At 62.9% G+C, this 13,674-nt stretch overlaps 1 protein-coding gene across 1 annotated transcript in view; it reads right to left on the bottom strand.

Annotated features, from left to right (window-relative positions):
- Positions 1–639: 639 nt before the first annotated feature.
- Positions 640–13,674, bottom strand: part of PLEC (plectin) — a 72,976-nt gene continuing 59,941 nt past the window's right edge. Inside the window, exons 60-80 of the mRNA XM_071581860.1 lie at positions 12,800–12,997; positions 12,600–12,728; positions 11,457–11,627; positions 11,213–11,368; positions 10,404–10,610; positions 9,777–9,896; positions 9,336–9,505; positions 8,504–8,663; positions 7,833–8,030; positions 6,578–6,703; positions 5,611–5,754; positions 4,643–4,831; positions 4,220–4,334; positions 3,817–3,983; positions 2,980–3,142; positions 2,749–2,903; positions 2,595–2,669; positions 2,189–2,306; positions 1,826–2,010; positions 1,626–1,746; positions 640–1,444 (exon numbers count right to left, since the gene is read on the bottom strand). Of these exons, the coding sequence (XP_071437961.1) occupies positions 1,398–1,444; positions 1,626–1,746; positions 1,826–2,010; positions 2,189–2,306; positions 2,595–2,669; positions 2,749–2,903; positions 2,980–3,142; positions 3,817–3,983; positions 4,220–4,334; positions 4,643–4,831; positions 5,611–5,754; positions 6,578–6,703; positions 7,833–8,030; positions 8,504–8,663; positions 9,336–9,505; positions 9,777–9,896; positions 10,404–10,610; positions 11,213–11,368; positions 11,457–11,627; positions 12,600–12,728; positions 12,800–12,997 (3,114 nt within the window). The 3' untranslated portion in view covers positions 640–1,397. The remainder of the gene's footprint in view (positions 1,445–1,625; positions 1,747–1,825; positions 2,011–2,188; positions 2,307–2,594; positions 2,670–2,748; positions 2,904–2,979; positions 3,143–3,816; positions 3,984–4,219; positions 4,335–4,642; positions 4,832–5,610; positions 5,755–6,577; positions 6,704–7,832; positions 8,031–8,503; positions 8,664–9,335; positions 9,506–9,776; positions 9,897–10,403; positions 10,611–11,212; positions 11,369–11,456; positions 11,628–12,599; positions 12,729–12,799; positions 12,998–13,674) is intronic.

The following is a 13,674-nucleotide window of genomic DNA, read 5'->3' as shown; positions in this document are numbered from 1 at the left end:
GCAGCCCCTGCACTGACAGTGGAGTGAGTGGACAGATGGATGGACAGACTGCAGCCCTTGCACTGACAGTGGAGTGAGTGGACAGAAGGATGGACAGACTGAAGCCCCGCACTGACAGTGGAACGAGTGGAACGAGGGGACAGACTGCAGCCCCTGCACTGACAGTAGAGTGAATGGACAGATGGATGGACAGACTAAAGCCCCTGCACTGACAGTAGAGTGAGTGGACAGATGGATGGACAGACTGAAGCCCCTGCACTGACAGCACAGTGAGCAGACAGACAGACTGCCTGCAGCCCCTGTCCTCACAGGGGGCAGACAGAGTACAGTCCCTGTCCCTGGCAGCAGGTGAGCAGACAGACAGACTGACAGAGTGAACCCTTCTGCCCTTAGCAGACAAACACTGATGGACTCCTCCCTCAACAGCAGGGCAAGTGGACAGAGGGACAGACAACACAGCCCCCGTCCCCGAGAGGAGACAGAGTGCAGGCTCCCTCTCTGAGTGGATGGAGAGATGGAGAGTGCAGCTCCTTTCCCGAGCGGGGATAGATGGAGTGCAGCCCACTCCCTGAGCAGACAGACAAACGGACAGAGTCCAGCCTTCTCCCTGAGCAAACAGACGGACGTACGGATGGGTGCTCATAGAAAAAGGAACCTCACTACAGTTTATTGTGGCGGCGGGCGGGCCCGGCCGGGGTTACATTCAGCTCTACTGCTGTCCGGTTAGCAGGGTGCGCAAGCATGCGGCAGCAGGGCGGGGGTCCCTCTGCCCGCCGGGGCCGCCGGCGGGACGGGGGCGCGGGCACGAGGGACCCCCGCACGTGGCAGCCCCAGCCCCGCCGAGGCGGTGGGCGGCCGGAGCGGGGGTCCCCTGTGCACACACCGAAGGCCGAGGGGTGAGGGTTAGCACCAGAAACGGGGCTCGGTGTCCCGGGGCACGGGTACCGAGCCCGGCCACATCCCGCCGGGGAACGGGCAGCAGGGTGGGGGACCCCTCTCAGCAACACCAAATGCCTGGGGGCACCGTAGCCACCCCGAGCTGACGGCACGGGAGAAGGGCAGGGCCCAGCGCGGGGATACCCGGCACGACCCACAGCCCCGGGCACTTGGAGCGGGTCACCGGAGCTCGGCCCCCGCCGCAGTGCCCGGTGGAGCCCTGGAGAGGGGAGCCAGTGCCCGGGAGCTTGGTGTGTGTCGGGGGGGTACTTGCATATCCGCCGGGGTCAGTCCCGGCGGGATCGGTGACGGACAGACAGCTCAGCCCCGCTCGAGGGGGCCGCAGCGCCGGGCCGGAGACCCACGGGGCGCACGGCCGCGGCTTCGCCGTCCTCCAGCCTCGGGGAGGAGGGTCCTGAGTGGGGCCGGCCGAGGGTGCTGGCGCAGGGTGGGCGTAGGGGTCAGCGGCAGGGGCTGCAGCGCTCCGGGGGAGACTCTTCGGGCGGCACTGCGAGGGCACGGAGTGGCTGGAGCGGGGAGTTTTCTTGCACCGGCTCCAGCGCGCCGAGGGGCGGGGGACAGCCCCACTGCCCTGCCCCACACCACACACCCATTCCGGCTCCCCTGTGCCCCCAACCCCCTGCCCCACGGGACGCGCAGGGCCCCCCCCACAGCAGCACAGCCCTCACCTGGGGGTACCACAGCCAGGCTCTCCTCGGCCGCGCTGAAGTGCAGCTCTGCTCCGTCGGGCAGTCCGGAGCCGCGGGAGCGCGGACAGCGGTCTCCAGAGCGCGTCCTCCGCAGCACCGACTGGGGAGGAAGAGGGTCAGTGCCTGGGGCAGCAGCGCAGGAGGAAGCGGGAACTTCTAGGGGGGTCCACAACCCTCACCTTCCTGGCCAGGGGGCTGCTGGGGGCCGAGGCGCTGCTGTAGAGGCTGAGGCTGGAGTTGGAGCGGCTCGGGGACAGCACTTTGGAGGAGGCAGCCGACTGGTTCCCTGCACACCTGGCGGCAGCCCCAAAGGTGTCCGGGGACAGGTACTTCTCGTTGATCTTCAGGTTGGTCCTTCCCTTCACTGGAGATGATGGAGGCAGTAAGGGGGCTGGAGGCGGTGTCCCAGTGGTTCAAGACTCTGGGGAGCCTCATGGGCTGTGCCCCACATGGGCCCCACTGACCCACTTGGCCCCACAGGCAGAGCACCGGGTATGGGGACCCAACAGCACCAGTGGCCAGCGTGGGACCCCCACACTCACCTCTGCAGGGGTCATTCTTCACCAGGAACTCATCCAGCGCGATCCAGCCCCCACCAACCCTCACCATGAGGGTGCTGCGCAGGATCCGCACCATCCGCAGCTGCTGGGACTCCCCAAACTGCAGGGAGAGGCACAGCAGGGCTAGGTGGGGGCTGGGGGCTTCACCAGGGCTTAGATTTGGGAAGGAGGTGCCAGAGTAGTACCATCACCCAGACCAGCCCATTCCTGCGGCCCCACAATCTCTGCTGGCATCACCCACCCATGGGGCCCAGGGCTCTGTGGGCCATGGGGATGTGCCCCCTCCCTGCCACAGGACATAGGCACTGCAAGACCCCTGCACAGGGCAGGGTGTGCACAGGTGTCACATCAAGCCAGGACCCCTGGGGCCCCATAGCTTGGTACTTACCCGGTACCTGTTGGCACTGATCTGCTCCACCTGGAAGCGCTTGGCACAGTTACACTGGGCCACTTGCCTGTTCACCTGGAGGGGCACACTCAGCTCAGCCCGAGACAGGTTCCCAACCCTTTCCAGCCCTCCCCACCACAGCCCCCCACCCCACCTCATCCTGGATCTGGTCAGCATCGGCAGAGCGGCGCAGCGGGTCCCGGTTTGGGTGCAGAGCACTGACGAACTCATAGTAGTCAATGAAGCCGTCACCGTTCATGTCAAAGATGGTGGCCACAGCATTCATCTCCAGGACGTTGGTGGGGAACTCTGCAGGGTGATGGGGACCCTCAGCCCCACAGTGCCAGCCCCCTCAGCCCACTCCAGCCCCCCCCCCAGCACCCACTGGAGGCGAGGACGCTCTCAATGAACTCCCGTTGGCTGATGCGCCCGTCCTGGTCCCTGTCAATGCCGCGGAAAACGTCCAGGACACGGGACTTCATCTGGCTGATCCACTGCATGTAGCGCTTCCTCCAGACCCCAAAGTCGAAGTGCGCAAACTCCTCCAGCTTGGGGGGCCACAAAGGGGGATCAACACACCAGCAGGACTCCCCCAAGCCCCTCTGTGTCAGCCAAGGTGACCACACTGTGGCCCACACTCAGGCTCAGACGCACAGCCCAGATGCTCCCAGCCCTGGCCTTGCCAAGGTTGCAAGAGGGTCTCTGCTCAAGGCCCCCAGCTCTGGGGTGCAGGGGGGTCCTGAGCTCCAGCAGCCACTCTGCAGTGTGTGGGTGCACGGCCTGGGTGCATGGGGACCCCTAGCTGCAGGGGTGAGGTCTGGGACCCACCAACCCCATCTACATCTGACCTCTTGCCATGGGGTCCCATGGGCAGAAGGTGAGAGGAGCTGCCTGTACTCTTCAGGGCAATGGGACCCCCAGATGCCCTTGCCTCCCACAAGAGAAGCAGCCCAGGCCCCTTGAAACACCCCTACCTCCTGCAAGAGGAGCTGCCTGTACCCCCAGGACAGCAGGACCCCCAGGTCTCCCCTACCTCCTGTGGGAGGAGCTGACTGGGACCCCCAGAATGCACCTACCTCCCATGAGAGAAGCTGCCCACATCCCCCCGGGCAGCGGGACCCCTGGCATGGTCCTATCTCCCACAGGAGGAGCTGCCCAGGACCCCAGAGCGCCACTTTATTTCCCATGGAAGAAGCTGCCCCGGCTCTCCGGGGTCCCCTACCTCCCTCAGGCGCTGCAGGGCCGTCTCCAGCCGGTACTGCCGGTCCAGGGCCAGCAGCCAGAGCTGCTGCCAGCGGTGCAGGAGCTGGGCCATGAGGGGCGTCTGGGGCTCCAGCCCCACAAGCGGCACCACCGCTGCCCCCTGTGCCTTCCCACTGCTGCGGCGTCCTGCGGAGACGGGCAATGAGGGGCTGGCTGAGGGTTTGGGGAGGGGGTGGCCAGGGGTCTGGAGAGGGGGCAGCCGGGGGGTCTGGGATGTGGCAATGGGGGCAATGATGGGGTTCCTTAAGGGTGGCCAGCTGGCAGGTGGCCGGGGGTTTGGGGAGGGGGCAGCCAGGGGTCTGGAGAGGGGGCAGCCAGGGGTTCTGGGATGTGGCACTGGGGGCAATGATGGGGTTCCTTACGTGTGGGCAGCCGGCGGGTGGCTGGAGGGCCCAGATCCGCTGCCAGCTTCCGCTTGCAGCTCTTGGTGACCTTCTCCACATCTGGCTGCTTGCGGTTCAGCTCCTCCATGAACACCTGCCATAGGGCACTGCTGCTGAGCCATGCTAGCACAGCTACCCAGTGTGCCCCGCAGCCTGCACAGACCAGCCCCATTGCCTCCCCTCCCAGGAGCCTCCTGAGCCAGCAGAATGTGCTGCAAACCCAGTGGGTTTGGGCTGCACAAAGCAAAAGGTGTTGTGGTGACTGTGACATGTGCAAGTGACACCAACAGACCAGCCTGGTGCACCCCAAAGCCCTCGGCCAGATCAGGTACTTTGCCTGTGACCAGGCAAGGTCATGGGATGACACACTCCCCAGGGACAGCTGGGCACAGGGTGCCTCACCATGTGCTGGGCAATGAGCTCCTCCAACTGCTCGGCCTCCTCTGGCAGTGGCTCCTGGTCCCGCAGCCCCAGGGCCTCCTCAGCTGCTGTGATCCAGTCCATGAGCTGTGTCGTCTCCTCCCGCTCGGCCGCCAGGACGGCCGCCTGTGCCCGCAGCCGCTCGCCCTGCTGCTGTGCCCAGCTCAGCACCTGTGGGGCAGCAAGGGGTACTGGGGCATGGGGGGTGCTGGGGGCACAGGGTTGCCACCCCACTGTAGACACTGAGGCCTCCCACCCCTACCAGATGCCACAGAGCCATCAGTTCATGAGTAATGAATCAGCACAGGGAGCCACAGCCACTCCAGCCATGGGGCAGGTACAAGGGGCAGGGATGTGGGGCAGGACTGAGCTCTCACAGTGCAGCTGGAGCAGGGCTGGGGTGTCTCCCCTCCATGTTAAGAGGTTTGTGCCATGCGGACGTGCCAGCTGCCCTCACTATTCAGGGTGAGCAGGGTGAGTGAAGCAGCCCCTGCACAGATCCAGAGCAGATCCTGCAGGTCTGAGCTCAATAAGGGCTTTGTGTGGGATCACCTGAACCTGCCAGACCGGTCCCAGTAGCACCAGGAGCCTCTTGCCTGCCAGGGAGGTTTTCAGCTGCTACAGGAGCAGGGTCTGAGGTGGGGGTCCCTGGGAGACTGCTCCCAGGTCTCCCTGCCTGGGCTGTGTGGCAGCTGCTGTCACACAGGAATGAACCACCACTGCCTAGGGGGCACTGAGGAGACTCCTGGTGACCCCCTGTATGGCCCCAGGATAGGGGAGTATGGGAGGACACCGGCAAGGCCAAGATTCTCTGTGCCATCCAGAGCTGAGTACCCCTAGACCCCCACAACACCTGGTCAGGGGCACTGCACTGTGCAGCCCCCAGTGGTGGCAGAGGTGCGGGGCCATGCTTGCCCCAAGCAGGGATGGGGACAGGGTGCCCAGCTCACCTCCTGGAAGCGGCTCTTGGCGACCGTGACCCAGGACTTGATGGTGATGACAGAGTCAGGGTGGCAGGTGGCAAGGATCTCCTCCCCCAACGAAGTGATGCACTCCAGCTCCAGCTGCTGGCACTGCAGGGACTGCATGAGCTCCTGGGGGGGCACAGACTGGGGTACTGCCAGGTCTCAGCCCCCTGAAGCCTGTCAGACCAGCCTCCACTCATCCAGGGCTGTTTGAGATGCTAAATCTCCCCACCCTGGGTTGTTTGGGGTCCCAAATCCCTTGTTCTTGGTGTAGGGTGACCCAAAATCCCATATTTCTCTGTGGTGAGTCACAACATTCTACATCTCACTGTGGGGACCCCAACATCCCACATTTCTTCTCTGTGGTGAGTCACAACATCCTACATCTCACTGTGGGGACCCCAACATCCCACATTTCTTCTCTGTGGTGAGTCACAACATCCTACATCTCACTGTGGGGACCCCAACATCCCACATTTCTTCTCTGTGGTGAGTCACAACATCCTACATCTCACTGTGGGGACCCCAACATCCCACATTTCTTCTCTGTGGTGAGTCACAACATCCTACATCTCACTGTGGGGACCCCAACATCCCACATTTCTTCTCTGTGGTGAGTCACAACATCCTACATCTCACTGTGGGGACCCCAACATCCCACATTTCTTCTCTGTGGTGAGTCACAACATCCTACATCTCACTGTGGGGACCCCAACATCCCACATTTCTTCTCTGTGGTGAGTCACAACATCCTACATCTCACTGTGGGGACCCCAATATCCCACATTTCTTCTCTGTGGTGAGTCACAACATCCTACATCTCACTGTGGGGACTCCACATGCCAGCAGGGCCTGTCTGGGGCCAGCTGACCTCAGTGCTGGGGTGTCCTCGGCAAGGCTGGAGCCACACAGAGGTGGGGGCCAGCAGGGACTGGTGGGGGCTGGCACTCACCTGCAGCTGGCTCTGGCACTCCTTCACAGCTGCCTCCTCCTCTGGGAAGACACCGTACTTGAGGGTCTTCTCTGACTCGGAGAGGCGCCCCAGGAAGGAGTGCACCAGGGTGTGGAACTCCTCTGCCTGCCACAACATCAGAGACCTGCTCAGCACCCACATTGTGGCCCCACGTACTGTCCCTTGAGTCCCCCAGCTGCCAAGATCCCTGTCCAGACCCCGAGTTCTGCAGTTTCTGCTCCTGCACATGGCCACACAAGCCCCTGACACAGGTGCTGGCACAGTGCTGTGCCAAAGGAGAGCTGCTGCCAGCCCTGCTCAACCCTCCTGGTGGGACTGAGGGGATGCCACTCACTCTGGCTCAGTGCCTGGACACAAATTCCTCTGAGCCCCCCAGTGCCAAACTGTGCCATGCAGGCCCCTGCCCCAGGCACCCTGTGCCACACAGGCACACCTGCAACAGGTGCCTGCAGCACCCAGCCTGGCACCTGGCCATGGCACCTTGTGACACAGCCATACAGAGCCCCACAGCCCCCCACATCGTTGGCAGTGCAGCCACACACCGAGCCTTGGCACTCCATGGAGAACTCTGAAATGCACAGCCACCTACAGAGCCTGGGAACCCCACAGAGCACTCTGGAGCATGGCCACACTCCAAGCACGGGCACCCCACTGAGAACCCCCAAATGCACATTCTCACACTGCCCAGGGACTCCACAGAGCACCCTGGAGCATGGCCACACTCCAGGCATGGGCACCCCACTGAGAACCCCCAAATGCACATCCACACACTGCCCAGGGACTCCACAGAGCACCCTGGAGCTAAACCACCCACTGCCCAGGCACCCCACACCCCCACAGCCACCTCAGCCTTCCCCACATGAGGGCACCAACTGCAGACCCTGATCCTGTTGCCCTCCTTGGCCCCCCAAACTCCCCACTTTGCAGAATGGTCCTGGGAAGGTTTCTGACTTCCACCCCCGCCACCGAGTGTTTCCCTCTGGGTGCTGGGGATCCCCACTCTGGAGCCCCCAGCCCCCCACTCTGCTCCCCACAGCCCTCCTGGCACTCCCCACGCTGGGGAGCAGGTCAGCCTCACCTTGTGCTCAGCCAGCTGGCACTTGATCTCTTCATGGCTGGTGGGAGCATCCTGCAGCAGACCCCAACCTGGGGATTCTCCTGCTGCCTCCCTGGTCCTCACCTGTCACAGCAGAACCTAAACCAGAGGTCCCCCCGTTGTCCCTCCAGCCCTCACCTGCCGCAGCGCAGCCTCCAATCGGGCCTGCTTGGAGAGGGAGAGTTTGCAGACCAGGTCCCAGCGGGTGCTGAGCTCCTCCACCTGGCGCTGCAGCCACTGCGAGTCCACGCTGCTGCTGCCACGCGTCAGGTCGCGCACCGAGCGCTTCAGAGTCTTGATGCAGCTGGCACGTTTGCCCAGCTCCTTCTGGAACACCTGGCAGGGAGGGCAGGAGGGGTGGGAGGTGCCAGTGGGTCCCAGCACCCCACCTGGGCCGTGTTACTGTGGAGGGTTCCTGTGCATCCCAAACCCTCACAGCAACAGGTATAGGGCTGCCATGTACCCTAAAACCCTCACAGCAGTGAGATCAGGATTCCTCTGTACCCCAAACCCTCACAGCAGTGAGAACAGGATTCCTCTGTACCCCAAACCCTCGCAGCAGTGGGTACAGGGCTCCTCTGCACCCCAAGCTCTCACAGCAGTGGGGTACACAGGGCCCCCCAGTGCTGACCCAGAATGGGGAGCACAGGCTGGGGTGAAGCAGCAACTGCTGTGGGTGGGCAAAGCCCTGTGCTGTGCCTGGGTCCGGTTTTGTTCCAGATGGAGGGTGGGCAAGGTGGGAGCAGAGCCCAGGGCTCCCTGAGGGCTAACACCAGGCAGGACCCTCCCACACACCCCGGGACACTCACCTTATGCTTGTCCATGAGGTCCCCGACCAGGTCTCGGTCCCCTCCGACAGGCACGTCCTCGCTGAGCTGTGGCTCAGCGCGGTACAGCCAGTCCATGAGGGCCTGCAGTGCATCTGTGAACTTGCCTGAGAAGAGCAGGTTCTCCTCCAGCTTGTGTTGCCTGCCAGGGGGGCACAGGAGATGTCACAGTGCCCATGTGCCAGGCGTCACCCACAGAGCTGGGTACAGCCAATCCACAGAGCCAGCAGTGCCATCGTGGACAGGGACAGGTCCTGGCAGTGCCATTATGGACATGGAGAGTCTTTGGCAGTGCCCTTACGGGACAGAGCCTGGCTGCATCCCAGTGGCAGAGCTCAGCAGTGCTGGGCACGGGGGTCCCACAGCAGGGAATGGGATGCTCAGGGAGGAAAAGCAGTGCCATGTGCTCACCTGGGACCCACACAGTGAGCAGAGAACAGACACCTTCCCATTCCTTGTGCATTCTCATCCCATCCCACACTCATCACAACATCCTCCTCATTCCAACCTATCCCCATAGCATCCCACCTGCATCCCAACCCCTTTCCCATCTCATCCCTACTCCTATCTTTATCTGCATTCCCATCCCCATTCCAACCCATCCCCATGGCATCCCACCTGCATCTCAATCCCTCCCCCATCCCATCCTATCCCTAGCCCAAACTTTATCTGCATTCCCATCCCCATTCCAACCCATCCCCATCACATCCCACCTGCATCCCAACCCCTTCCCCATCCCATTTCATCCCATCCCTACCCCCACCTTTATCCACATTCCCATCCCCATTCCAACCCATGCCCACCCCGTTCCCACCTCTCCGCAGCACGGCTGCACAGTGCGTCCCAGCGCTCCTTGAGCTCCCCCAGCAGCTCCTCCAGCGGCTGCAGGTCCTGGGGGAGCCGGGCCCCCTCCCGCAGGGCCCGCCCGCTCCGCAGGGTCGCCTCGTACACCGGCCGCTTCGCTCGCAGCACCTTCTGGAATGCCTGCGGGGACCCCACAGGTGGATGCTGGTCCCCTGAGCGCTCCCCCTTCTCCCCTGAGCGCTGGGGGGGTGTTGGAATGCTGACATCCCTCAGCCCTCCCTGGGTCTCCCCACTTTGTAGAATGGTCCTGGGAAGATTCCTGACTTCCACTCCCACCACCAAGTGTTGTCCTCTGGGTGCTGGGGATCCCCACTCTGGAGCCCCAGACCCCTCACTCTGCTCCCCACAGCCCTCCTGGGACTTCCCATGCTGGGGAGCAAGTCAGCCTCACCTTGTGCTCAGCCAGCTGGCACTTGATCTCCTCTTGGCTGGTGGGAACATCCTGTGGCACCTCCAGGCTCTGCTCCACCTCATCCATCCAGTCCAGGAGCAGCCGCCGGGACTCGCTGAACTGCAACAGAGGGGGAGGTTGTGGGGGGGCTGTGGGGGCAAAGTGGGGCTGCAGCGACCCAGACAGGAGCCATGGAGCCACACAAGGGAGTGGCACAGCCCTGGCACCACTTCAGGACAAACTATGGGACAGCATGGCTTCCAGCAGGACCAGTGTCATGGAATCATCAGTCCCAGGATGCTTTGGATAGGAAGGACCTTAAAGCTCATCCAGTGCCACCACCTGCCATGGGCACTTTCCACTAGCCCAGGTTGCCCCAAACACCATCGAACCGGACCTTCGACGTTCCCAGGGATGGAGTAGCCACAACTTCTCTGGGCAAGTTGTGTCAGGGCCTCACCACCCTCACAGGGAAGAATTTTCTCCCAGTAGCCTATCAAAGCCTGCCCTCTGGTAGTGGGAAGCCACTTCTCCTTGTCCTGGCACTCCCAGCCCATGTTCTGAGCAAATCAAGGGGCAGAGCCTTCTCCCCAGCCAATGGGGGCAGCCAGGCCACATCCCTGGTACCTGTTTGCTGCGTTTTCTGGCCTCCTCCAGTGCCACCCCTCTCTCAGCCGCCTGCTGCAGCACCTTGCCCAGGCGCTCCCGCGCCGCCAGCACCAGGTTCTGGATGACAGCCCCATCCTGCTTCCGGCTGAAATCCTTCAGACGTGTGGCCACAGCCTCCAGGCCACCCAGCTTCTCCCCGTGGGCATTTGCCTCCTTCACCAGGGCCTGCAGCGAGGGGACAGAAGGGGGTGGATGGTCCTGGGGCAGGTGGGGAGTCCCTGGGCACAGCTGGGACACGGCATGAAGCCCCTGGGCATAGCTCATGCTGGAATGGTGTACAGAGCCCACTCCAGGTGCCCCACCCATAGCCCAGGGGAGATCTCCCTGTGGGTGCCACATGGGACCCCTCCAGACAGACCCCAGTCCCATGAATCAGCCAAGGGAAGGTTTGTCTGACATTGCCATTTCTGATGCCACATGGGACCCCTCCAGACAGATCCCAGCCCAATGAAACAGCCTAGGGGAGATGTCCTTGTGGGTGTGTGGCCACGTGGGACCCCTCTGGGCCAACTCCAGCTCAATGAAACAGCCTAGGGGAGATGCCCTTGTGGGTGTATGGCCACATGGGACCCCTTTGGGCCAATCTCAGCTTGATGAAACAGCCTAGGGGAGATGTCCTTGTGGGTGTGTGGCCATGTGGGACCCCTCTGGGCAGACTCCAGCCTCACAAACCAGGCAGGGAAGATCTCCCTGCCAGTGCCTTTCAAGCAGATTCCAGCCCCATGAATCAGCAGCGGGAGCACCGAGAGGGCTCCTCTGGCTCTTGCCTTGTGCTCCTGGATCTGGGCGGTGACGGTGTCGAGGATGAAGCTGGGGGGTGCAGGGGATCCCAGCAGCTCCTCAGCATGGGCCACCCAGCGCAGCAGCTCCTGTGCGGAGCCGTGGAACTCGGTGGTGACCGTCAGCCACTCGGCCAGGCGCTCCTGAGGAGGGGACAGGCATCAGCCACCCCGGGGCCAGGGCTGGTCAGGGTGAGCCCCCCCGGGGGTCACAGCCCGCTGCCCCACACACCTTTCTCTCCTGAGCCTCCGCCTGGACGCTCTCCCACTTCTGCTCGAGGAGCCGCAGGCTGTGCTCGGTGCTGCAGGGCCGGCCGGCGCGGCACGAGTCCAGCAGCCGCTGCAGCCGCTCCCGCAGCCCCCGGTATGTCACTGCCCGCGCCTCCAGCTCCCGGCACAGCTCCTGCCGGGCACACCGGGACACCGGGTCAGTCGCGAGACCGGGATGGGGACAGGGACTGAGCACAGGGAATGGGATGAGGAAGAGGACAGGGATGGGGATGGGGATGGGGAGAGGGACTGAGGACAGGGAATGGGATGAGGAAGAGCACAGGGATTGGAATGGGGATGGGGACAGGGATTGGGATGGGGATAGGGATGAAGAGGGACATGGGGATAGGGATGAAGAGGGACAGGGCGATAGGGATGAAGAGGGACAGGGCGATAGGGATGAAGAGGGACAGGGGGATAGGGATGAAGAGGGACAGGGGGATAGGGATGAAGAGGAACAGGGGGATAGGGATGAAGAGGAACAGGGGGATAGGGATGAAGAGGGACAGGGGGATAGGGATGAAGAGGGACAGGGGGATAGGGATGAAGAGGGACAGGGGGATAGGGATGAAGAGGGACAGGGGGATAGGGATGAAGAGGGTCAGGGGGATAGGGATGAAGAGGGACATGGGGATAGGGATGAAGAGCGACATGGGGATGAGGAAGGGGAACAGTGGACTAGGGATGGGGACAGGGATGGAGAGAGAGAGATATACAGGAATAGGGGAGAGGGAGAAAGACTGGGATGGAGATAGGGATGAAGAGGGAGATGGGGGTGAGGAAGGCAGTCAGGGACAGTGGACTGGAGATGGGGACAGGGATGGAGAGGGAGATGTACAGGAACAGGAAATGGGGACAGAGACCAGGATGGAGACAGGAGCAGGGTCAGGGACAGGGGAGAAGATCAGGGATGGCTCCTGCTCTGTCTCATGAACCGGTAGGGGTTTGGAGAGGGGTAAAAGGCTCTACCTGGTTGGGGAGAGGAGGAAGCAGAAAAGGGTCTTGGCCATTTGGCTTGGAGAGGAGTGGATTTGAGGGACACATCCCCCAGAGGAACCCCAGGGAACAGCCCCACACTGGGGTCTGGCACGGTGCTCATGCTCACCAGGTGTGCGTTGAGCTTCTCTTTGGTGGCATCTGGGTGGCCCCAGGCAGGCTTGGAGCAGAAGAGCTGCAGCTCCACCTGTTCCAGCCACTGCAGCAGCTCTGTGATCTCCAGTGTGATGTCCTGCACCTGGGGGAAAGGGTGAGGGGGGTTCAGCCCTGGCCCCACCATCCTGCAGCCCCGTGGCCCCTCGCCCATACCTGGCTGAGGTTGTTCTCCAGCTCCAGCTGCCGGCTCTCGGTCTCACTGCGCACCAGGTCCCAGTGCTGGCCCAGCTGCTGGAGGCTGCGCTGCAGCCCCTCCACACTCTCCCCCAGGCTGGACAGCAGCAGCCCCTGCCCAGCCTCAGTCACCGACTGCACTGTGCGGGCGTGGGACATCACATCGGTCCGCAGCACCTGGGGAGGAGCAAGGGGGTCACGGCTGGGACCATGGCAGGGACACCTCATAACCCACCAGTTGTGCCACACAACTGCTAATAACTGGGACACATCCTCACTGCCACCACAGTGGTGGGGTCTAGGGGTGCCACACAGAGGGAGGACAGTACCCAGGGTGCCCCCAGCTCTTGCTCTCCAGCAGGGCATGTGGCTGAGGCACCAGATTTGCTGATTTGTGGTAGGGGATTGGCCAGGATGGGCACAGAGGTGACAGACAGGGTACCTCCTGCTCAGCACCCCCCAGCACGGGGCCAGCCCAGCCCTTGCAGAGCCTCGCCTGTGTCAGGCACTGTACAAGCATGTCCAGGCAAGGGGTTGCAGTGCTGGGATGGCACCGAGACAGCTCATTCCTTCCATAGTGTCACTGAGGGAGGGGATGCGTCCTCATGCTGCAGCCTGCCCAGCCTGGCCATCGTTGCCAGGGCATGATGGCAGCACCCCAAAGAGGGGCTGGGCAGCATCCTCTGGCCAGGACACACACCCAAGGGGTGGGACCACAACCAGAGCCCCCAGAACACACATATCGGTGGTGCCACCACAGCTGGGACCCCCAGGATACACACCCTGGAGTGGCACCATGGCCAAGACCCTCAGGACCCTCAGCAACAGCCCCGGCCTGGGTCTACACAGCAGGG

Source organism: Pithys albifrons, unplaced genomic scaffold (assembly GCF_047495875.1).
Source record: "Pithys albifrons albifrons isolate INPA30051 unplaced genomic scaffold, PitAlb_v1 scaffold_45, whole genome shotgun sequence".
Lineage (NCBI taxonomy): Eukaryota > Metazoa > Chordata > Aves > Passeriformes > Thamnophilidae > Pithys > Pithys albifrons.
Note: the sequence above shows the minus strand (reverse complement) of the source record. Positions and strands in the feature narration are given on the sequence as shown.